General features: G+C 39.5%; 1 protein-coding gene across 1 annotated transcript in view; it reads left to right on the forward strand.

The window, feature by feature from the left end:
* Nucleotides 1-25,723, forward strand: part of smc3 (structural maintenance of chromosomes 3) — a 118,006-nt gene that overhangs the window by 52,940 nt on the left and 39,343 nt on the right. The window contains exons 14-15 of the mRNA XM_034187548.1: nt 148-251; nt 25,292-25,391. Coding sequence (XP_034043439.1) covers nt 148-251; nt 25,292-25,391 — 204 coding nt within the window. The remainder of the gene's footprint in view (nt 1-147; nt 252-25,291; nt 25,392-25,723) is intronic.

The following is a 25,723-nucleotide window of genomic DNA, read 5'->3' on the forward strand; positions in this document are numbered from 1 at the left end:
GTTTGTAAGGTCATTCATTGCAGATTTTTTACATAGAGCTGAGAAGGTGATTCATGGCTGCATGTTTTATCTACAGTTTAGTCCTGCTTTGTATTGGTTACAAAACTATTATGTTCTTGTGGTTTATTTCCAACCTTATTTCTTCAGAAACTTGATCAAGATCTAAATGAGGTCAAGACTCGTGTTGAAGAGTTGGATAAGAAGTACTATGAAGTGAAGAACAGAAAAGATGAACTCCAGAGTGAAAGAAAGTAAGAGACTTGGCTTAATTTGTAGTTTCATTTTGAATGCAAATCTTTGCCGAAAGGCAGTTTCAAGTTCAGCTGTGCTTTGTGGTATTTATTTTATTTTACTGTCTCTGACTGCATACAGCATCAGTAACTTCAGATGAGTCATACCTGCTTACTACATTAAGCTGAATGGTTGAATTGTTCCTTTCTTAAACCTAATGTGCCGTTTCCACCTGGCAACCTTTAGATGTGTGCTTGCATTGTCCCCTGTGAATGTCACATTACACTGAGATATACTTCTGTTCGGGATGGGATGACATCTTTGACCTCTGACTTTCAACATTTTGCTGCCCTCCAATTCCTCCTCAGAGACAAAATGCTTCACCAGTTTCAAGTAAAATATCAATAAATGATACATCTTTTTAGATGCCATATCAAACAAAAAAATAATTGCTTTCCATACATGCAATGGAAAGAATATTTTCGACGACTGAGAATATTCTTACCCATTACATTCATTATTTGTATATCATTAATAGTTGAATGGAAAACGTTGGCTGTCTCTGGGGCCAAATGGTTATTTGCAGAGCACCTAAGTGCAATGGACTATGTAAATTATTACAGAGAATGCATTTTTTTTTTCCCTTTTTTCCTCTTCCTATGTGACACCAAATGTTGTGGTATTAACAGAAACTGATGGACCGCTTCTTTTCAGCTTTTCCAGGTGTAAAACGACATGATGCCATCTGTGTAAATTACTTCATTATAAATAACAACAATCATAAATAGGGGTGTCACAGATCACACGAGCCACAGTTTTGTTCAGATAGTTTTTAAGCCACAGATGGGATAAATTTATTTTGGATCAGGAAAAAAGAGATACTACTATTGGCATTTTAAAAATGCAGTGAAACAAGGAACTTTTGCCTGTGGTCCTAAATGAAAACAGTGTGCCCAGTGCTTTACATAATATTTGGAAATAAAATAATGTTTATGTTAAATTGCATTATGAACAAGATCAGTGAATTAAATAGCCTTTGCCACAAAGTGAGCTGAAGTGATAACTTCAGATTCCCCCATTAAGAGACGAGGATGTCTGTGATTTCTGGTGAAAAGATAATTATTATTTGTAACCCTTTCAGGATAAATACATTAATCCTATCACTGATCTGAATTTATTTAGATTAGTGGTCAACAGTCTCTTCGAAAAAGTCTTGAATACTCTGATTCTGAATACTGAATTATTCTGTGGTGCTTTGGACTTGTAGCCACATTGCAAGTGCAATGCCCTGTTCAGTGGGCTGATGGCTGCAAATGGAAGACACTATGGCTATTTTGTCCCCAACTCCTTTCATGTTTGAGAAATTCTTTGTGTGATTGGATCCAGAAGTGAACTGAGCCCATTGTCTAGTGGAGTATGAGGCTCTAACAGGCTGCGTGAGTGTGCAGCTACTTTGGGAGCAGTGATGGGAGTTTTCCAGAAGTTTGGAAAACTCTCATCAGTGAATGTTTATGTTTAAGGTTTCTTCTGTTACATGGGCGTTAAATATTCATGTGGAGGCAAATATGATGAACATTGAACACGCTCGTAGAAGCCAAAAGTTGACGTGAAAAATGTTTGTGCATCGTTTTGTGCGACAAACACAAATTGTTAGTATCCTAGAAATGCTGACGTCAGCACTGGATGTAAAACTCTGTATTATTGTGTTTCCCATTTATATAAGTGGTTAACCTGTTTATGCCCAGATTTTTTTTTTTTCTATGTCAGTAGACAATGACAGTGATACACTTAAGCCCAAATCATTGTTCCTGAGAACTAAAAGTGATATTGGTGACTTGTGTGACTTGGTGATTGGTGATCTGCTGTGGTGACCCCGAGTGAAAACAAGGGAGCAGCCAAAGGGACTTACTTTTAAGACACTATCTGTATTATAATAGCCAAGTGGCCTCTGTGTTTGTGTGTGTGCATGTGTATGGCTTCAATCACGCAGAAATCTGGGAGAACTGACATTTGCTGTTTGGTATGCTTATGGATTTTGAGTCAAGGATGAAGGCTGCGAAAATGGAAAGTTGATGGGACAAATAGTTTTGTAGAAGTTAGTGCAGTGACATGGTGAGGTTAATGGCTGGTGAGGCACTGATTTCATCAAAGTCAGATTTACAAACATATGAACCCCACAGAGTAGCTTATTCATTGTTTTATTGGCAGCAGTTAATGGGTTATATTTAAAATCTCATATCAGCATTCTTTACACATACAAACTGTAGCACACAAAAAAGAACATTTAATTTAAAAAAAACGTTATTATGGACTTACCTTTACTTATAAATGAAGTCCATGTGCTGTTCCTTTTGGGCAAAAGCATTGATGACTTGCTTGTAGAAATCTTTCTTATCTTCCTTAAGTTTTAAAAGTTTTTCTGTCTCAGTGGAGATAACTGAAAGAAAGTTGTCCTTAATCAGTCCTGTCCCAACTGTATGTTTTGAACTTTTTCTGGCTTTAAATGTGAGTGGTCGACCGCTTGTGTTTGAGAAAATTCTTCAGGTCACAATATCCCATCTGAGTCCAGACATTGTCACAAGTTGATAAGTTAGCTGTTTTACAACTACCCTTTCAAGAATTTTTCATGTGTGTGTGTGTGTGTGTGTGTGTGTGTGTGTGAGAGAGTCAGTCAGAGCTGCGTGTCGTCAGAGCGAGCTGCAAAAAGTTTGTACCTGAGTTTTCAGAGGTGGTGTTTGTGGTTGCCATCTGCCACGCCGGTGTTTGCCAACCCGGACAGTGGGAATACCACCTCAACCGGCAACTTAGCCCCGTGACTGGACAGCAACAACGTCCGAGGCCCGCCCAACGTGGTGAATTCACTGAGGCCGCGCGCTGCGTCATTAGAGCCGCGCGTCACGAGTGCCGCTTCCCCGAGGCCTCGTGCAGCCACCGCGGATACATCAGTGCGGAAACACCGAGGCCGCGCGGCATCAGCGCAGTGCAGATCCATCCCGGTGACAAACAACGCAGGCTGTTAACATCGGCGATCGGCAAGCTGCTCATAAGCCGACCATGGGGCCTAAGAAGGTTCTGACAGCGGAGGAAGGTGACGATATTAAAAAATCTCTGGACTTTCTATCAGAGGAGATTTCTGTTGTGAAGCAGCAACAGAAATCAATCATGGATCTGGTGGAGGAGGTGAAGGCATTACGGCTCCAGAATGCTGAGAAAGACCGGCATCTGGTGCAGCTGGAAAATAGAGTGGCTGAATTGGAGCAGTACACCAGAATTAACGACGTCATCATCACAGGCCTTCACATCAAACCACGGTCCTACGCACGGGCGGTAACAGATGAGAGCGGAGGGGAGCCCAGTGAACAGGAGGTCAGCTCTGTGGAAAAACAGGTTGCTGATTTCCTCCTATCTAAAGGTATAGAAATGGATTTAAATAACATTGAAGCGTGCCACCCTCTGCCCCGGAGAAATGACGGTGATAAACGAACCGTCATCATGAGATTCATCAACAGAAAACACAAAACAGCACTGTTAAAACAAGGAAGAAAACTGAAAGGGACAAACGTATTCATCAATGAACATCTCACCAAACGGAATGCCGACATCGCCAGGAAAGCACGCTTCTTGAAGAAACAGGGAAAAATCCAGCACACATGGACTTCAAACTGTAAAATATTCATCAAACTGAACGGATCACCAGAACAAGCAAAAGTCATGGCAATAAGGAACATCGAGGAGCTGGACAAATATGAACAATAGTGTTTCTTAAAGCGAGGATCTGGACAAATATGACCAATAAGGTATGAGGACACAAACACATCACAACACCATGACACAGACCAGAGGAACCTATTCATCTACTACCTATTCATCTACATCTGGAGACAAGAAGGATATAACTCAAAGGATTGCTGATCATGGAAAAGTAGAACTGAGAACATTTAAATACACAGACCACAATGTACTGGACTTGGAGCACGATATAGACCCGGACAATAATTTCTTCTCAAATATCAATGACAGTTGTTGCTATTATACAGATGAACAGTTTAATCGGATCATTAGAACGGATAACAAATTAGCAATAATCCATTTCAACAGCAGAAGTCTATATGCAAACTTTAACAACATTAAAGAATATTTAAGTCAGTTTAAAAAAATATTTAACATAATTGCTATATCAGAAACATGGATCAATGAAGATAAAGGAATGGATTTTGAACTGGATGGATATGAATTTAATTGTGTAAACAGAAAAAATAACAGTGGAGGAGGAGTGGCTGTGTATGTGGATAAGAACATGGATTATAAAATAGTAGACAATATGACAACTGTGATTGATAACTTATTAGAATGTATAACTATTGAAATATGTGAAGAAAAAAGCAAAAATGTATTAGTCAGCTGTATATATAGAGCACCAGGATCTAGTATTGAAACATTCACTGACTGTATGGGAAAAATGTTCTCAAAAACTAATCAAAAAACTGTGTTCATTTGTGGTGACTTAAATATTGATCTGCTCAATCCAAATAAGCATAAAATAACAGATGAATTTATCAGTATAATGTACAGTATGAGTTTATATCCAAAAATCACCAGGCCAAGCAGAATTACATCCCATAGTGCTACCTTAATTGATAATATATTCAGCAATGATATTGAGAATAACACTGTGAGTGGATTATTAATCAATGACATTAGTGATCATCTACCAGTTTTCATCGTTTATAATAGAAACCATCGGCGGAATCAGCCACAGGAGAAAATAAAATACAGGCGAGTGCGGACAGAGGAAAACATGAACACACTAAAGAAGGATTTACAGGAGCAAAACTGGGAAAAGGTATACAGTGAAAGTGATGTTGATAGTGCATATGAAACTTTTTTACAAATATTTACATCATTATATGAAAAAAATTGTCCAATTAAACAAGACTACAGAAAACAAAAAATCCAAGCTCGACCATGGATGACGAAAGGGTTACGAAATGCATGTAATAAGAAAAATACACTGTATAGAGAATTCATAAAACTAAAGACTAAAGAGGCAGAAAATAGATATAAGAAATACAAAAATAGATTAACTAATATTATACGGGTATGTAGGAAGGAATATTATAGTAACATATTATATAATAACAAAAACAATATTAAAGGAATATGGGATATATTAAATAGCATTATCAAAAATGGTAATAAAAAACAGAGTTACCCTCAGTATTTCATTGATAATAATGTCAAGAAGGAAAATAAGGATGAGGTAGTCAACGGTTTTAATAATTTTTTTGTAAATATTGGACCAAGCTTGGCAGAAAAAATTCCCGATTCCCAATCTGAGGATTGGGATAATAATCTTATAGAAAGAAATCCCTGTTCAATGTTCCTCACAGCAGTGGATGGAAATGAAATTATAGACATTGTGAATAATTGTAAATATAAAACATCTACCGATTTAAATGAAATTGATATGGTGGTGGTAAAACAGGTCATTGAATGGATTGTAGAACCATTAACATACATCTGTAACTTATCATTTCAAACCGGTAAATTTCCCAATCAAATGAAAATAGCTAAGGTTGTGCCGCTGTATAAGACTGGGGATAGACACCACTTCACAAATTATAGACCCGTTTCTTTGCTTCCACAATTTTCCAAATTATTAGAAAAGTTATTCAATAATAGCTTAGACAAATTCATAAATAAACATAAATTACTTACTGATAGTCAATATGGATTCAGAGCACATAGTTCAACATCACTTGCATTAATAGAATCAGTTGAGGAGATTACAAACGCCATAGACCAAAAATTACATTCAGTTGGAATATTTATAGACCTTAAAAAGGCTTTTGATACAATTAATCATGACATATTAATCAATAAACTTGAACAGTATGGGATTAGGGGGTTGGTGTTGCACTGGGTGAGAAGCTACTTAAGTAACAGAAAACAGTTTGTGAAGTTGGGGGAATATACATCATCATGCTTGGACAATGCTTGTGGCGTTCCACAGGGGTCAGTATTGGGTCCAAAACTGTTTCTAATTTATATAAATGATATTGTCAATGTTTCCAAAATATTAAAATTAGTATTATTTGCAGATGACACAAGCATTTTTTGTTCAGGGGGGGATTTCCAGGAGTTACTGAGGAGGATCAGTATAGAAATGGGAAAATTGAAAATATGGTTTGACAGAAACAAATTATCATTAAACTTAAGTAAAACAAAATACATGTTATTTGGCTATTGTAATACAGACATACAGGTTCAGTTACAAGTTGAGGGGGTAGATATTGAAAGGGTACATGAAAATAAGTTTCTGGGGGTGATAATAGATGATAAGATAAACTGGAAGACTCATATAAAACATATACAAAGTAAACTGTCAAGAAGCATTTCAGTTCTAAACAAAGCGAAACATATTCTGGACCACAACTCACTCCGCATTCTTTACTGCTCACTGGTTTTACCATATTTACAGTACTGTGCAGAGGTATGGGGTAATACTTATAAAGGTACAACACAATCACTATCAGTAATGCAGAAAAGAGCTATAAGAATTATTCATAATACTGGCTATAGAGATCATACAAATCCACTATTTTTACAATCCAAATTCTTAAAATTCACAGACTTGGTTCATTTTCAAACAGTACAAATTGTGTATAAAGCAATAAACAATTTACTTCCAGCAAATATTAAAAATATGTTTTTTAACAGATCAGGGGATTACAGTCTGAGGGGGAAATTTAATTTAAAGCATCAGTGGGCACGAACAACATTAAAAGGTTTCTGTATTTCTGTCTGTGGGGTGAGGATGTGGAACAGATTGGGAGTGGGGCTCAAGCAATGTCCAAGCATGAACCAGTTCAAACAGCGGTACAAAAATATGTTTTTTTCTGGGTATAGGGAGGAGGAAGGGTAATGAGGGTTAGGGTGTTTTTGTTTTTTGCTTCGGCTTGTAAATATATAGTATTTTGTATGTAAGTAGGTATGTGTAGGTGTATATTTATGTTTGTGTATATATATATGTGTATATATGTATATGTGTGTATATGTGTATGTATGTTGATGTGTGTATGTATATATATATATATATGTGTGTATATATATATGTGTGTGTGTATATATATATATATATATATATATATATATATATATATATATATATATATATATATATATATATATATATATATATATATATATATATATTGATATCGGTTTAGGTGTGTAGGAATCTATGTGTATATGTGGCAAAGGGTATTACTGGTTGTGGGGAAGAAGGGGTAGGGATAAATAAGCTGATGCTTCACCCTACCCCTTTTCGGACATGTTGGGTACACAGTAGGAACTTTTTTGTTGTTGTCTTTACTGATCTATCTTGTAATTGTTGTTGTATCAAATGTTCGAAATAAACAGTTTTCATTCATTCATTCATTCATTCATTCATTCATAAAAGGAGGCAGAAAAAGGGGGTTTCTTGCTGGACATCTACGCAGCTAGAATTTTCGTGTGTCCCGTTCCATTTGAAAAGAGAGTGGATCTTGTGTACCACAGTCTGAAGCAAACCTTCTCGCTCCGGTGTTGGTCTTCCTTTAATTACTACCTCCTGCTTCGATCGAAAGTCCAGTTTAGAAAATTGTTTCAGTTTGGATATGTAATCCTCCAATCTGAAACTAAAGTCCAGGCGAGAGGAAAAAATAAATGAACGGCTGCTGTTGTAGCTTGCTGTCAGTTATTCTGCAGCTGAGGAGTTGCTGCAAGAAGAATTCCTGGGATCACTAGTGCCCCCTACCATGAGGCAGGAGAACTGCGTGCCTCATTTGGTGCATATTCGCAGAAACAATGTAACGGCCCAGCATAAGTTTTTTTCAAGTACACTGTTACAATGCTAGCGAGAAGTGCGTGCATATATATATATATATATATATATATATATATATATATATATATATATATATATACATACAGTGAGGAAAATAAGTATTTGAACACCCTGCGGCTTTCCAAGTTCTCCCTCTTAGAAATCATGGAGTGGTCTTTGAGAGACATAATCTAAAAAAAATAAAAAATCCGGAAATCACAATGTATGATTTTTTTTTTTTTTTTTTTAATAATTTATTTGTATGTTACTGCTGCAAATAAGTATTTGAACACCTACCAACCAGCAAGAATTCTGGCTCACACAGACCTGTTAATTTTTCTTTAAGAAGCCCTCTTATTCTGCACTCTTTACCTGTATTAATTGCACCTGGTTGAACTTGTTACCTGTATAAAAGACACCTGTTCACACACTCAATCTATCACACTCCAACCTGTCCACCATAGCCAAACCAAAGAGCTGTCTAAGGACACCAGGGACAAAACTGTAGACCTGCACAAGGCTGGGATGGACTACAGGACAACAGGCAAGCAGCTTGGTAGAAGACAACAACTGTTATTATTTATTAGAAAGTGGAAGAAACACAAGATGACTGTCAATCTCCCTTGGTCTGGTATTCCATGCAAGATCTCACTTTGTGGGGTAAGGATGATTCTGAGAAAGCTCATAACTACACAGGAGGACCTGGTCAATGACCTGAAGAGAGCTGGGACCACAGTCACAAAGATTACATTAGTAACACATGATGCTGTCATGGTTTAAAATCCTGCAGGGCAGCAAGGTCCCCCTGCTCAAGCCAACACATGTCCATACCCGTTTGAAGTTCACCAGTGATGATCCAGAGGAGGCATGGTAGAAGGTCATGTGGTCAGATGAGACCAAAATAGAGCTTTGTTTAGAGGATGAGAACAACCCCAAGAAAACCATGCCAACCGTGAAGCATGGGGACGGAAACATCATACTCTGGGGGTACTCTTCTGCAAAGGGACAGGACGACTGCACCGTATTGAAGGGAGGATGGATGGGGTCATGTATTGCAAGATTTTGGCAAACAACCTCCTTCCCTCAGTAAGAGCATTGAAGTTGGGTCATGGTTGGGTCTTCCAGCATGACAATGACCCCAAACACATAGCCAGGGCAACTAAGGAGGGGCTCCATAAGAAGCATTTCAAGGTCCTGGAGTGGCCTGGCCAGTCTCCAGACCTGAACTCAATAGAAAATCTTTGGCAGGAGCTGAAACTCCAAACCTGAAAGATTTGGAGAAGATCTGACCAAAGACCAAAATCCGTGCTGCAGTGTGTGTAAACTTGGTCAAGAACTACAGGAAATGTTTGACCTCTGTAATTGCAAGCAAAGGCTACTGTACCAAATATTAACACTGATTTTCCCAGGTGTTCGAATACTAATTTGCAGCAGTAACATACAAATAAATTATTAAACAGTCATACATTGTGATTTGCGGAATTTTTTTTTTTTTCTTTTAAGATTATGTCTCTCATAGTGGACATGCACCTAAGATGAAAATTTCAGACCCCTCCATGATTTCCAAGTGGGAGAACTTGCAAAATCGCAGAGTGTTCAAATACTTATTTTCCTCACTGTATATATATACGAGTATATATATATATATATATATATATATATATATCAAATCAATTTTATTTATATAGCGCCAAATCACAACAAACAGTTGCCCCAAGGCGCTTTATATTGTAAGGCAAAAGCCATACAATAATTACAGAAAAACCCCAACGGTCAAAACGACCCCCTGTGAGCAAGCACTTGGCGACAGTGGGAAGGAAAAACTCCCTTTTAACAGGAAGAAACCTCCAGCAGAACCAGGCTCAGGGAGGGGCAGTCTTCTGCTGGGACTGGTTGGGGCTGAGGGGAGAGAACCAGGAAAAAGACATGCTGTGGAAGAGAGCAGAGATCAATCACTAATGATTAAATGCAGAGTGGTGCTTACAGAGCAAAAAGAGAAAGAAACACTCAGTGCATCATGGGAACCCCCCAGCAGTCTAAGTCTATAGCAGCATAACTAAGGGATGGTTCAGGGTCACCTGATCCAGCCCTAACTATAAGCTTTAGCAAAAAGGAAAGTTTTAAGCCTTATCTTAAAAGTAGAGAGGGTGTCTGTCTCCCTGATCCGAATTGGGAGCTGGTTCCACAGGAGAGGAGCCTGAAAGCTGAAGGCTCTGCCTCCCATTCTACTCTTACAAACCCTAGGAACTACAAGTAAGCCTGCAGTCTGAGAGCGAAGCGCTCTATTGGGGTGATATGGTACTATGAGGTTCCTAAGATAAGATGGGACCTGATTATTCAAAACCTTATAAGTAAGAAGAAGAATTTTAAATTCTATTCTAGAATTAACAGGAAGCCAATGAAGAGAGGCCAATATGGGTGAAATATGCTCTCTCCTTCTAGTCCCCGTCAGTACTCTAGCTGCAGCATTTTGAATTAACTGAAGGCTTTTCAGGGAACTTTTAGGAAAACCTGATAATAATGAATTACAGTAGTCCAGCCTAGAGGAAATAAATGCATGAATTAGTTTTTCAGCATCACTCTGAGACAAGACCTTTCTAATTTTAGAGATATTGTGCAAATGCAAAAAAGCAGTCCTACATATTTGCTTAATATGCGCATTGAAGGACATATCCTGATCAAAAATGACTCCAAGATTTCTCACAGTATTACTAGAGGTCAGGGTAATGCCATCCAGAGTAAGGATCTGGTTAGACACCATGTTTCTAAGATTTGTGGGGCCAAGTGAATTTAAAAGCCAGAAACTAGAGGTCATCCATGTCTTTATGTCTGTAAGACATTCCTGCAGTTTAACTAATTGGTGTGTGTCCTCTGGCTTCATGGATAGATAAAGACTCCCCATTTACATGAACAAGTTGTAATCTATTAGACAAATATGATTCAAACCACCGCAGCGCAGTGCCTTTAATACCTATGGCATGCTCTAATCTCTGTAATAAAATTTTATGGTCAACAGTATCAAAAGCAGCACTGAGGGCTAACAGGACGAGCACAGAGATGAGTCCACTGTTTCTGTACTATGATGAATTCTAAAACTTGACTGAAACTCTTCAAATAGACCATTCCTCTGCAGATGATCAGTTAGCTGTTTTACAACTACCCTTTCAAGAATTTTTGAGAGAAAAGGAAGGTTGGAAATTGTCCTATAATTAGCTAAGATAGCTGGGTCAAGTGATGTCTTTTTAAGTAATGGTTTAATTACTACCACCTTAAAAGCCTGTGGTACATAGCCAACTATTAAAGATAGATTGATCATATTTAAGATCGAAGCATTAATTAATGATAGGGCTTCCTTGAGCAGCCTGGTAGGAATGGGGTCTGATAGACATGTTGATGGTTTGGAGGAAGTAACTAATGAAAATAACTCAGAACAATCGGAGAGAAAGAGTCTAACCAAATACCAGCATTACTGAAAGCAGCCAAAGCTAACGATATGTCTTTGGGATGGTTATGAGTAATTTTTTCTCTAATAGTTAAAATTTTATTAGCAAAGAAAGTCATGAAGTCATTACTAGTTAAAGTTAAAGGAATACTCGGCTCAATGGAGCTCTGACTCTTTGTCAGCCTGGCTACAGTGCTGAAAAGAAACCTGGGGTTGTTCTTATTTTCTTCAATTAGTGATGAGTAGTAAGATGTCCTAGCTTTGCGGAGGGGTTTTTTATAGGGCAACAGACTCTTTTTCCAGGCTAAGTGAAGATCTTCTAAATTATTGAGACGCCATTTCCTCTCCAACTTATGGGTTATCTGCTTTAAGCTGCGAGTTTGTGAGTTATACCACGGAGTCAGGCACTTCTGATTTAAGGCTCTCTTTTTCAGAGGAGTTACAGCATCCAAAGTTGTGCTCAATGAGGATGTAAAACTATTGACGAGATAATCTATCCCACTCAGAGTTTAGGTAGCTACTCTGCACTGTGTTGGTATATGGCATTGGAGAAGATAACAAAGAAGGAATCATATCCTTAAACCTAGTTACAGCGCTTTCCGAAAGACTTCTACTGTAATGAAACTTATTCCCCACTGCTGGGTAGTCCATTAAAGTAAATGTAAATGTTATTAAGAAATGATCAGACAGAAGGGGGTTTTCAGGGAATATTGTTAAGTCTTCAATTTCCATACCATAAGTCAGAACAAGATCTAAAGTATGGTTAAAGTGGTGGGTGGACTCATTTACATTTTGAGCGAAGCCAGTTGAGTCTAATAATAGATTAAATGCAGTGTTGAGGCTGTCATTCTCAGCATCTGTGTGGATGTTAAAGTCTCCCACTATAATTATCTTATCTGAGCTAAGCACTAAGTCAGACAAAAGGTCTGAAAATTCACAGAGAAACTCACAGTAACGACCAGGTCGACGATAGATAACAAATAAAACTGGTTTTTGGGACTTCCAGTTTAGATGGACAAGACTGAGAGTCAAGCTTTCAAATGAATTAAAGCTCTGTTTGGGTTTTTGATTAATTAATAAGCTGGAGTGGAAGATTGCTGCTAATCCTTCGCCTCGGCCTGTGCTACGAGCATTCTGCCAGTTAGTGTGACTCGGGGGTGTTGACTCATTTAAACTAACATATTCATCCTGCTGTAACCAGGTTTCTGTAAGGCAGAATAAATCAGTATGTTGATCAATTATTATATCATTTACTAACAGGGACTTAGAAGAGAGAGAGCTAATGTTTAATAAACCACATTTAACTGTTTTAGTCTGTGGTGCAGTTGAAGGTGCTATATTATTTTTTCTTTTTGAATTTATATGCTTAAATAGATTTTTGCTGGTTGTTGGTGGTCTGGGAGCAGGCACCGTCTCTACAGGGATGGGGTTTTGGGGGCATGGCAGGGGGAGAGAAGCTGCAGAGAGGTGTGTAAGACTACAACTCTGCTTCCTGGTCCCAACCCTGGATAGTCATGGTTTGGAGGCTTTAATAAAAGTGGCCAGATTTCTACAAATGAGAGCTGCTCCATTCAAAGTGGGATGGATGCCATCTCTCCTAACAAGACCAGGTTTTCCCCAGAAGCTTTGCCAATTATCTATGAAGCCCACCTCATTTTTTGGACACCACTTAGGCAGCCAGCAATTCAAGGAGAACATGCGGCTAAACATGTCACTCCCGGTCCGATTGGGGAGGGGCCCAGAGAAAACTACCGAGTCCAACATTGTTTTTGCAAAGTTACACACCGATTCAATGTTAATTTTAGTGACCTCCAATTGGCGTAACCGGGTGTCATTACTGCCGACGTGAATTATAGTCTTACCAAATTTACGCTTAGCCTTAGCCAGCAGTTTCAAATTTCCTTCAATGTCGCCTGCTCTGGCCCCCGGAAGACAATTGACTATGGTTGCTGGTGTCGCTAACTTCACATTTCTCAAAACAGAGTCGCTAATAACCAGTTTGTTCCTCGGCCGGTGTGTCGCCGAGTGTGGAAAGACGGTTAGAGATGTGAACGGGTTGGTGGTGTACAGGGGGCTGCTCAGGATCTGCTGGGGGACAGCTAACGGCAGCTAAGCTAGCTTGGTCTTCACCAACTACAGGGGCCTGGCTAGCTGTAGGATTTTCCAAGGTGTGGAGGCGAATCGCCAATTCGCCCAGCCTGGCCTCCAAAGCTACGAATAAGCTACACTTATTACAAGTACCATTACTGCTAAAGGAGGCCGAGGAATAACTAAACATTTCACACCCAGAGCAGAAAAGTGCGGGAGAGACAGGAGAATCCGCCATGCTAAATCGGCTAAGAGCTAGTAGCTGCGCTAAGCTAGCGGATTCCTAAAAACACACAGTGAATAATGTGTAAATAATTTAGAGGTGATTCAGCAGAGGGAGTGCTTTAGTTAAGGCACGTGAAGATACACTGTGAAACAAATCGTTATCTAGTTATCTAGATCAATCTAACTACGCAGATTAAACAGCTAACAGATGCAGCAAAGCGCCGCTGTGCTCCAGAACAGGAAGTGATACAATACCGCAGTGAGAGCCAACCACTCACGCTATCTATCTGTCTATCTGTATGTCTGTCTGTCTGTCTGTCTGTCTGTCTGTCTGTCTGTCTGTCTACAGTTGTGTTCAGAATAATAGTAGTGCTATGTGACTACAAAGATTAATCGAGGTTTTGAGTATATTTCTTATTGTTACATGGGAAACAAGGTTCCAATAGAGTCAGTAGATTCTCACAAATCCAACAAGACCAAGCATTCATGATATGCATACTCTTAAGGCTATGAAATTGGGCCATTATAAAAAAAAAAAAAAAAGCAGAAAAGGGGGTGTTCACAATAATAGTAGGGTGGCATTCTGTCAGTGAGTTCATCAATTTTGTGGAACAAACAGGTGTGAATCAGGTGTCCCCTATTTAAGGATGAAGCCAGCACCTGTTGAACATGCTTTTCTCTTTGAAAGCCTGAGGAAAATGGGACATTCCACACATTGTTCAAAAGAGCAGCGTATTTTGATTAAAAAGTTGATTGGAGAGGGGAAAACTTATACGCAGGTGCAAAAAAATATAGGCTGTTCATCTACAATGATCTCCAATGCTTTAAAATGGACAAAAAAAAAAAAACAGACGCGTGGAAGAAAACAGAAAACAACCATCAAAATGGATAGAAGAATAACCAGAATGGCAAAGGCTCACCCATTGATCAGCTCCAGGATGATCAATGACAATCTGGAGTTACCTGTAAGTGCTGTGACAGTTAGTGGACGCCTGTGTGAAGCTAATTTATTTGCAAGAATCCCCCGCACAGTCCCTCTGTTAAATAAATGACATGTGCAGAAGAGGTTACAATTTGCCAAAGAACACATCAACTGGCCTAAAGAGAAATGGAGGAATATTTTGTGGACTGATGAGAGTAAAATTGTTCTTTTTGGGTCCAAGGGCCGCAGACACTTTGTGAGACGACCCCCAAACTCTGAATTCAAGCCACAGTTCACAGTGAAGACAGTGAAGCATGGTGGTGCAAGCATCATGATATTGGCATGTTTCTCCTACTATGGTGTTGGGCCTATATATTGCGTACCAGGTATCATGGATCAGTTTGGATATGTCGAAATACTTGAGGTCATGTTGCCTTATGCTGAAGAGGACATGCCCTTGAAATGGGTGTTTCAACAGGACAATGACCCCAAGCACACTCGTAAACGAGCAGATTCTTGGTTCCAAACCAACAAAATGAATGCCTCGCAGATATGAAGAAATCATGAAAAACTGTGGTTATACAACTAAATACTAGTTTTGTGATTCACAAGATTGCTAAAAAAGCAGTTTGAACATAATAGTTTTGAGTTTGTAGCGTCAACAGCAGATGCTACTATTATTGTGACTATAAATTGATCTTTGGATGTAAGACTTGATCTGTGGGAATGAAAATGAGAATCAATTTGAAATTGCTGAATCGATCTTTTCAACCCAGCACTAATATTGGCTAACAACAGTGGTCTTATGCTGCAGTGCACCATGGGAGTTTGTGGTTTGGGGGTTTTAAATGTTGTGGTTTGCGTTACTTTAACAATGTTGTTAGTGTTATTGATTTTTTGTGGTTTTGTAGTTAAACTGGTTTAGTCAGTATAGTTAAATGTCATGTTGTCATTACCATGAGTGAGAAGTATAGTCCCTTTGTCTTCCGCAATCGTCTGCTTGTGGGTGTGTAAAAATCAAAGCACCTGCTTGCGGCAGAGTGCAGAAAAGACAAAAAGCTGTGTATGCTGCGTACAAGTTCAATCACGAAGAAACTAGGGAGAATGCGAGTGCGCCTCTATGCGGCCGTGCACGCGAGTGCGCAGCGCGCATATGTGCGTGGGCCATGCACCCCCTTAGTGCCACTGGACAGCCTCGCTGAATGTTTGCTTGCATTGGGCCATGCTGTCCCCTGCGTCAGATGGCGCATTACCAGCGAACTTCAGTTTCTTTTTTCTTTTTTGCTCACTTCAGCAGCACAACTCAACTCTGGACACCGCGATGGTTGGATTATCACATGGGAATTAATTTTTATTTTGGGTGAGAGGATTGATGGGTGGTGGTGAAATGGTTAGTGTGCTTGGTTTCAGTGCAGAAGGTTCCCGGTTCAAATCTCACCACTGCCACATTTCACCATGTGTAGTGGAGTTGCATCAGGAAGGCATCCGGCGTAAAACCTGTGCCAATTCAACATGCAGATCCACCTTGGATTTGCTGTGGCGACCCTGAGAGTAAACAAGGGAGCAGCTGAAGGGAGAGGATTTTAACCACAGGCTGCCAGTTTCGTCCGTGCTGTGAAACACTCCTGAATCACTGTTGGAGGTGAGATTCATGTTTATTAATGCTACCACAGCCTGGCACAACCGTTCCATGGCATATCTCCTACCGAGTTAGAAGTTGATCATGTTCCTGTTCCTTGCGCGTGCAATTCGGCGTTTCAGTGTTTCCCATAATGCCCTTGGTGGCCGCACTTCCCAGAATGCACCGCGGTGCCAGCAGAGTTCCTTTATCTCACAGTGCATGTAAACAATAACAAAGTGAGGATGTGGATGGCGGTAATTTAGCGAGTTCACAGGTGATTATGATGTTATATGTTCTCCCAAGCTGAGAGGCTTATCTGGAGGAGGTGTAGCACCTGTGATGGACTTCTGCTGTGCCCTGATATTGTCTTATTGTCCATACTTCACGAGATGTGTTTACACTGTGAGTGCTGAGCTCCCGACACCGGTACTCTGCTGAAACCGACTTCTCGCATGAGTTACGGACTGCCAGACGGCGCGAGATTCACAACTGTGAAACACTGAATGATGCGTTACTGCGCACCACGGAGAGGCACAGCTGCTCGCGTTATATACAGATATGATGGAGACAATAGCTCACATTATTTAAGTTGCCCATGGGAAGGAATGGACAAATATCTGTACTGTAAGGTTTGTTGTGGATATAACAGCCTTTTCAGATTTGCGGCAGCGCGTGCACGGTGCTTTCGGTTTGATAGCCACTGTTCACATTCACTACATTATAATCATTATGAATTATAATAATAATTATGAATAATAATTCTGAATTATTATCATGATGAAGCGTGCCACATACATTTCAACAGTTCCTTTGCACTCGGGGGTCCGTTAATTATATGTGGCACGTGCATGTCATACCAGCAGGATTTACTGTGCCAGATCCATCTCAAGGTTAGGGATGGGTAAAACCCCAATTCCAATGAAGTTTGAGTGTTGCTAAAAGGAAAGTTTATATTACACAGTGGTAAACATACCAATACCTGTTCGCCTGTAGAATGTTCAAAATAGGTGTTCTTTGAGCATTCATCAACTTTCCCTGTCTTTTGTTGCCCCTGTCCCAGCCTTTTTGAAATGTGCTGCATGCATTCATTTCAAAATGAGCAAATATTTGCACAAAAACAATAAAGTTTATCAGTTTGAACATTAAGTATCTTGTCTTTGTAGTGTATTCAATTGAATATAGGTTTGCAAATCGTATTCTGTTTTATTTACATTTTATTCAATGTCCCATCTTCAATGGAATTGGGGTTGTACAAACAAACATGGCAGGAACTGCTCATTCTTCTAACACAATAAAAATAACATCTGAATCGATACGGTACCGATACCCAGTACCTGGGAATTGATACGGTATATATTTTATGTGTTGTGTTTGAAGTCTTGAAGTTTTGAAGAACAGATTTATTTAACCCTTGTCCACTCTTCCACTCTCTCAAGCATAATGGTGCGTTTAAGTACTGAAATATGGTACTGTTTGATTTTACGTGAACAGATACCCGGTAGTACTGACGGAATTCAGTCTGTGCCAAAAAAAGTACCAAATTTGGTACCCATCCCTACTCGAGGTTCCCTAATATGCCCTCAAATTGTTTTGGATCCTTGTTTGCCACCATCAGGATATGTAAATTTCGGTCAGATGGTCGTCAGATTGCACATGGGCTGCCGTTGGATTTGTGTCCCATCTCGACGACACCTGGAGGGTTTTGAACATGGGCATCGCACTTGGGGCCGCCGGCCGATTTTAACCAACTGTGTGGACTTCCGCAGATGGTTGTCAGAACATTTTGGAACTGAAATCCGACACTTTTCGGATGTGCGCCGATTTGTAATTCTGACGCCATCCTGCCACCCTAACACAAAATCACACTTATGTAAACTTTGCAAGTAAACCGCAGTTGGGTGGTCCATATGGATCAACTATGATCCGTTTCATCACTAGTTGTAAAGCATTATTTTTTGGGGGGGCTATTTTAAAACGTGCATGATATTCTGTAACATTTTCATCGTCTGTGTTTTGGCTCGCATAATTAAACAAAGATGTTAAATTGTGCAGTTTGAAAGAAACCTCATCGGATCACTGACATAATAGTATTAAACATACAATGGAGTCATCTGAATTAAATTTTTTATGACGTTTGCTGCCTTTAACTTACAAATATTAAGATTCAGGAAGTGCATTCCTTTTTCTTTTGTGAAACTGTTCTAGTGCAGCTGCAGCATTAAAAATTGAGTTCATTTTCTGCCTGCTGCTGTGCTAGCAGATGCACATACTTTGTGCCACTTGGTGTCATTTGTAAAATGAGTGTTTCTCTTAATGAAGACTGCACAAATAATGAAGGTCTATTAATTTCTTAAAACAAAAAAAAAATGCACTTATTAATTCTGTGGTGAGCATTTGTAATGTAGCAGAGTCAAAAATCATTGTTGTAGTGGTAATCATTACAATGTCTTTACTGAATTTGAATTATGTAACTGGTCATTGCCATTTGTGAGTGACGTGTTTGATGAATATGGTAATCTAACCTTGTTGTCTGATATTCCCCACTGTGATCTGTTGTTTGGGTTTATTGGGTGAAAAGGCGTCCTAATGACAGCTTTAATGAACAATAGGCAGATCTCCTGTGCAAGTTATGACTGTTAGCATATGTGTGAAACTCAAAACAAGCAATACACTTCGCATAATGGAAATAAGAGGGAACTGGCATCTGCAGACTACCAAACAGTATGATTTCAAAGGATTATGGCAAATTAAATCATGACAGTGTAATGGAAAAAAGTATTTTAACACAAGTCCTCACAAAATTGCCCTTTTTTTTTTTATTTTTATTTTTTTATAATTTTGCCTGTATGCACCATGTACATGTAGTGTCTATTTTTAGCATTAGTACAAAGGGTTTAACAAAAGTACCACATCAGCCATTCAGCTATGACTGTAGAGCAACTATTTTCAGAGTGGTCAGTGGACCACTAGTGTTCTGTGAGGTAACCCTAGTGGTCTCTGAATGTATTGGTAAAAATAATCAGTTTTAATGAATAATTTGTAATGTGGTGTTGGAATGGTAAGCAGACCTTGGGCAGTTAGTGGGTCTGATAGAATGTTTTGTCTTTTTCCCTTTTGAGCTGCCCCTTTACTTTCAGAGAGTGTAATTAATTGGACAGGTGAGCATTTTATTTGTTACTATTTTTGTAGCCAGCGGGGCTTATTACCTTGTTATTTCATGGCATGTTGGGCAGGAAAATGGTTTTGAGTTGAATCCAGGTGTTGAATTGGCTTTTGGTAGCTGTTAATGGCAGCTCAAAATTTAAGGCACAAAGGGGTGATGCATGTGAAGAAGGATGGTGTAATACACATCCTGTAAGATGGAGCTCCTCATCAGCAATCGATTTGTAATGACAGTGGAGACCAGCTCCCTAGAGAGCCAGAAGGCTACTATAAACAGTAAAATGTATAATCTGCCATTTTGTAAAGTTTATCTACATTTACTGACGTAGGGCTGTGCAATATATCTCATATGACATGAAATACATTGTTTCATATTATGTAGTATAATTTTTTTTTTACAGTTACATTCCATTTTGAACAATTCTCATTTTGTCCTATGTAATAATTCCAGTACACCAGTCTGAGTCTTTCTGTGTCACTGTGACTCTGCTTTCTATCAGATTTGAGTGTCACATGATTTGATGCAGAAACTTTGCCAAAGCCTTCAGTGGCATTTATTTTATTGTAAAGCTGTCTACACTGATTGCACAGTTTTCTTACAGTCATCACTCATTCGCTGTTTCGCAGTTGTGAATCTTGTGTCATCTCATGGCCCATGACGCGAGAGGTCAGTTTCAGCAGAATTCTGGTTCAGGGCACAATTTAAACAAACCTCGTGAAGCATGGACAACAAGACATCGGGATACAGCATACGTCCATCTCCTCTAGATAACCCTCTCAACTTGGGAGAACGTGTCAACATCATAATCACCCGTGAACTCGCTGGATCAACACCATGCACATCCTTGCTAGCCATTGTTTATGTGCACTGTGAGACGTCGGAACTCTGCTGGCACCACGATGCATTCTGGGAAGCGGAGGGATCGCCAGAGGATTCTGGAAATATTAAAGTATGACACTTAAAGACAACATAGTCTTATTACATGTAACAAAGATTATATAATTCAGTCATCCTAAGCGTTTTGGGAAAATGGATGTGGTTCTCCCATTATATACAACATTTGAACGTCCCGCCACTGAAAAATGTGCACGCCCTGTGATCAGCTTCCCGCTGAGCACCAAACCTGAAATACGTCACTGCGTGTAGACCGTATCAGTTTGCGCCCCTGGCGTCCGTTGTTTACACTTTTTTTAGCGGCAGAAACTTTGATTAAACACAGCTCTCAGGGACTTGTTTGTCGATATGCCTGACCAGTGTGTCGCAGCATATTGCACAAACACAAGGGCGAAAGGTTTTAGCCTTTTCAAGTCCAGGCTGATTGATCGAAAGCCACAGTGTTGTGTGATGCACGAAATGTCAGGCTGCCGCTCGCACACCCACATTTGCTCCCGACAGCAGACACTTTCCTCTACCGTCTCCATGTTCTCACTGCTCACAGGAACACATAAAATGTCAACCCCAAATAATATGTTCACAATAATCTTGAAATGGTCAAGGAACTTGTAAAAATATCAGTGCAATACGTAGTAAACATGGCGGCGGCATGTTCACTGTTGTTTTCGGCGATCTTTTTCGAAACCTTCGCCGTTTATTTCCTATTCTTTTGTGAAAATAACTTAACTAAACACGGATGAATGCAATGCCAGGCACTCGAAAACAGCAAAAACCTGAAGGTAATAATGGTGGTCCGCAAGTAGTAGCTACACTATCGCGGCTCCAGAAAAATAACAAAGGCAGTAAACAGACGCTAGAATCGAAAATGCTATAATTATAATGTTATAAACAGCAGCAACAAAAATCAAAGCCTCCCTTACCATTCCGTATTCTGCAGCCTTTCAAAATCCATCGGAATTGGCACGTCTCTTGCCTCTGCTTCAGCTCCGCCATAAACACTGTCTGCATTATTTTCGCTGCCAGAATGCTCCTGGTTTGAATGTTCGTCCGAAAGATATGGCTGCAATCTGTAGGGTCTAATCACTGCTGTGACATCCTCAGGATCCGAGTCAGTCTCGATTTCCTCACAGAAATAATCCACACTTGAAGAGGAGTCAGAAAAGTTCTCAGCCTATCTGTTCCTGTTGTCAATCTAACAAGACAAAGAGGGGACTCTACACGTTGTGACATCACGGCATCACGTGACCGCTGATGGAACGCTGCCAGCGCGCTTTCCAAGAAACACACTTTTGAGAAGCTGTACAAACTTTATTTCTCAGTGATAATGATTAAAACCACTTTCAACTTACTATACTGTGTGTATATTTTGATATTTATATCAGTTTTACCTAATTTTTTAGGTGTCATATCCACTTTAAAATAGTGAATATACAACCCCTGGCAAAAATTATGGAATCACCGGCCTCGGAGGATGTTCATTCACTTGTTTAATTTTGTAGAAAAAAAGCAGATCACAGACATGACACAAAAGTAAAGTCATTTCAAATGGCAACTTTCTGGCTTTAAGAAACACTATAAGAAATCAGGAAAAAAAATTGTGGCAGTCAGTAACGGTTACTTTTTTAGACCAAGCAGAGGGAAAAAAATATGGAATCACTCAATTCTGAGGAATAAATTATGGAATCATGAAAAACAAAAGAACGCTCCAACACATCACTAGTATTTTGTTGCACCACCTCTGGCTTTTATAACAGCTTGCAGTCTCTGAGGCATGGACTTAATGAGTGACAAACAGTACACTTCATCAATCTGGCTCCAACTTTCTCTGATTGCTGTTGCCAGATCAGCTTTGCAGGTTGGAGCCTTGTCATGGACCATTTTCTTCAACTTCCACCAAAGATTTTCAATTGGATTAAGATCCGGACTATTTGCAGGCCATGACATTGACCTTATGTGTCTTTTTGCAAGGAATGTTTTCACAGTTTTTGCTTATGGCAAGATGCATTATCATCTTGAAAAATGATTTCATCATCCCCAAACATCCTTTCAATTGATGGGATAAGAAAAAAGTGTCCAAAATATCAACGTAGACTTGTGCATTTATTGATGATGTAATGACAGCCATCTCCCCAGTGCCTTTACCTGACATGCAGCCCCATATCATCAATGACTGTGGAAATTCACATGTTCTCTTCAGGCAGTCATCTTTATAAATCTCATTGGAATGACACCAAATAAAAGTTCCAGCATCATCACCTTGCCCAATGCAGATTCGAGATTCATCACTGAATATGACTTTAATCCAGTCATCCACAGTCCACGCTTGCTTTTCCTTAGTCCATTGTATCCTTGTTTTTTTTCTGTTTAGGTGTTAATGATGGTTTTCATTTAGCTTTTCTGTATGTAAATCCCATTTCCTTTAGGCGGTTTCTTACAGTTCGGTCACAGACATTGACTCCAGTTCACTCCCATTCGTTCCTAATTTGTTTTGTTGTGCATTTTTGATTTTTGAGACATATTGCTTTAAGTTTTCTGTCTTGACACTTTGATGTCTTCCTTGGTCTACCAGTATGTTTGCCTTTAACAACCTTCCCATGTTGTTTGTATTTGGTCCAGAGTTTAGACACAGCTGACTGTGAACAACCAACATCTTTTGCAACATTGCATGATGATTTACCCTCTTTTAAGAGTTTGATAATCCTCTCCTTTGTTTCAATTGACATCTCTCGTGTTGGAGCCATGATTCATGTCAGTCCACTTGGTGCAACAGTTGTCCAAGGTGTGATCACTCCTTTTTAGATGCAGACTAATGAGCAGAATGAGCAGATGAGCAGGTGTTAGTTTTGGGGATGAAAATTTACAGGGTGATTCCATAATTTACTCCTCAGAATTGAGTGAGTCCATATTTTTTTTCCCCTCTGCTTGGTCTAAAAAAGTAACCATTACTGACTGCCACAATTATTTTTCCTGATTTCTTATAGTGTTTCTTAAAGCCAGAAAGTTGCCATTTGAAATGACTTTAGTTTTGTGTTATGTCTGTGATCTGCTTTTTTTCTACAAAATTAAACAACTGAATGAACATCCTCGGAGGCAGGTGATTCCATAATTATTGCCAGGGGTTGTGCTTTTTTACATGATGAATGCCCCCTGGTGGCAATTGCGGGAATTACCGTACATCATGAAGGTGTCCCACATCTTCCGCACAATAAAATAAATGTTACGACGCCCTGTTGTTGAACTGTAACAGACTATGTGAAAGATTTATTTTATGCTTTTTTTTATGAACATGCATAGATGCATAGGTAGAAGATGCATGTATGCCATCCTTGAATTACCTCATAGTGGCGATTGGGTGATGTCATGTCTTCCCATCGGTGAACGTTTTCCCTTTTTGAAACAGATTTCCTTCTTGGAAAAATTCTTCCAGGCTGTTTCTATGACACATGTAAATCCAGGGAGCACAAGCGTGCCACTTTAAGTAAAAAATCCCCAACTTTTCAGTAAGACATTGTGACACCACTGTAGTGACTTGTTAGGCAACCAGTCAGATGGTGCAATATTTGCCACTCTAAGTGGAGGCGAGGTTTATTTTTGCCATTTTTTGGCTACAGTCAGCTGATTTGTTACTCAAAATCTATCACAATAGAGGCAAAAATTAATCTGGGTTACCAGATTGGACAGATGCTATGTTCCTGTTGATGGTGAGTGCTTTGTTGTACAATATAAGCTTTTCGTTGTTGTCATAGAAACAAATCCATTGAGGATCTATTTTTCCAAAAGGTTGAGATGAAGTCTCTGCTATGCACGTCAAAATCATCTTAGTCTTGCCTGTCTGACTTTTAGTCCTCAAGTCTGTCAAGCAACAGAAGGCAAATGTGGTGCCAAGCTTGCCTTGATTATTACGAGCCACCGATATCGTACAAAATAAATGGACTGCATTTATATAGCACTTTTCCATCTGCATCAGATGCTCAAAGCGATTTACAAACAATGCCTCACATTCACCCTGATGTGTGGGTGCTGCCATACAAGGTGCTCACTGCACACCGGGAGCAATAGGGGATTAAAGACCTTGCCCAAGGGCCCTTAGTGATTTTCCAGTCAGGCTAGGACTTGAACCGAGGCTCTTCTGGTCTCAAGCCCAACGCCTTAACCGCTACACCATCACCTCCCCAAATTAAGGTTTTTTTTTTTTTTTTTTTTTTTTTTTTTTTACAGATATAAACGCTATGTTTTGCGGTAAAATGCTTTGAAAACATGAGCAAGTTGGAAGCTGGACTTCTTTCTTATTTGCTACAAATTATCATATGCAAATTTTCAACAATCCATTGTGCTGAAATTGATATTTCATTGTTGTTGAATGAGGAAAGTTTGCTTGCATTGTGACATGCAATCATCTAATATTTTAATATTTGTGTAATCCGTGAAAGAATACAGATTTGAATGGCTTTTAATGCCATGGGAAAAGGTTAGTAATTCATCTAACAGTTCAACAGAATCACAATTTTTAAGGTCATTTTTGCAAAACATCCCTCAGTCACTTCACTCCTTTGCATTAAACACTGTCTTTTGCAGTCACCCATGTATTCCGCATATTCCGATGTGAAGGTTTTTCACAGACATACATACAGCTGCCTTTTATTTATAAGATGTATAGACTTGGGTTTGCCTCTTAGTCTTATTTACCGTCTGTGTCCCTTTGCGAGACACTTCCATCTTCATTGTCCCAGTCCACCCAGCTGAGTATACTTTGTCACTTAATGGTCCTTGTGAGTGTAGCTACAGTTTTGTGTATTCTAGTGACATGAGTGTAACTGCCACTGGTTATGTGTCTCCAGCTACCTGTGGCGTGAGGAGAACGCTGAGCAGCAGGCACTGGCAGCCAAAAGAGAGGACTTGGAGAAGAAACAACAGCTACTTCGAGCTGCCACAGGCAAGGTCTGTGTTCCTGGAGGTGATTGTGCATGCAGCTCAGGGAGACACTTGTGACAGGTACACTTACACATCATCACTGAAGTACAATGAAGGGAACTCAGCAAGTTTAGGGCAAATCCAACCCCTGGTGAGTAAATGATCTGAGACCTCTCCCACTGGAAGACTGATGTGAGAAGAGAGGCATTTGTCAGGCTAGGTATATAAAATTCATTCGACTCGCTACTGTTATCATAAATTAGTTAAATTCACACATGACTCACTCCTCACAGCCTTGTTCAGATCTGTCATTTGTTACTTATCAGTAGAACTATGAATCAGATACCCCTTCTCAATTG

This window comes from Thalassophryne amazonica, chromosome 15 (genome assembly GCF_902500255.1).
Source record: "Thalassophryne amazonica chromosome 15, fThaAma1.1, whole genome shotgun sequence".
Classification (NCBI taxonomy): domain Eukaryota; kingdom Metazoa; phylum Chordata; class Actinopteri; order Batrachoidiformes; family Batrachoididae; genus Thalassophryne; species Thalassophryne amazonica.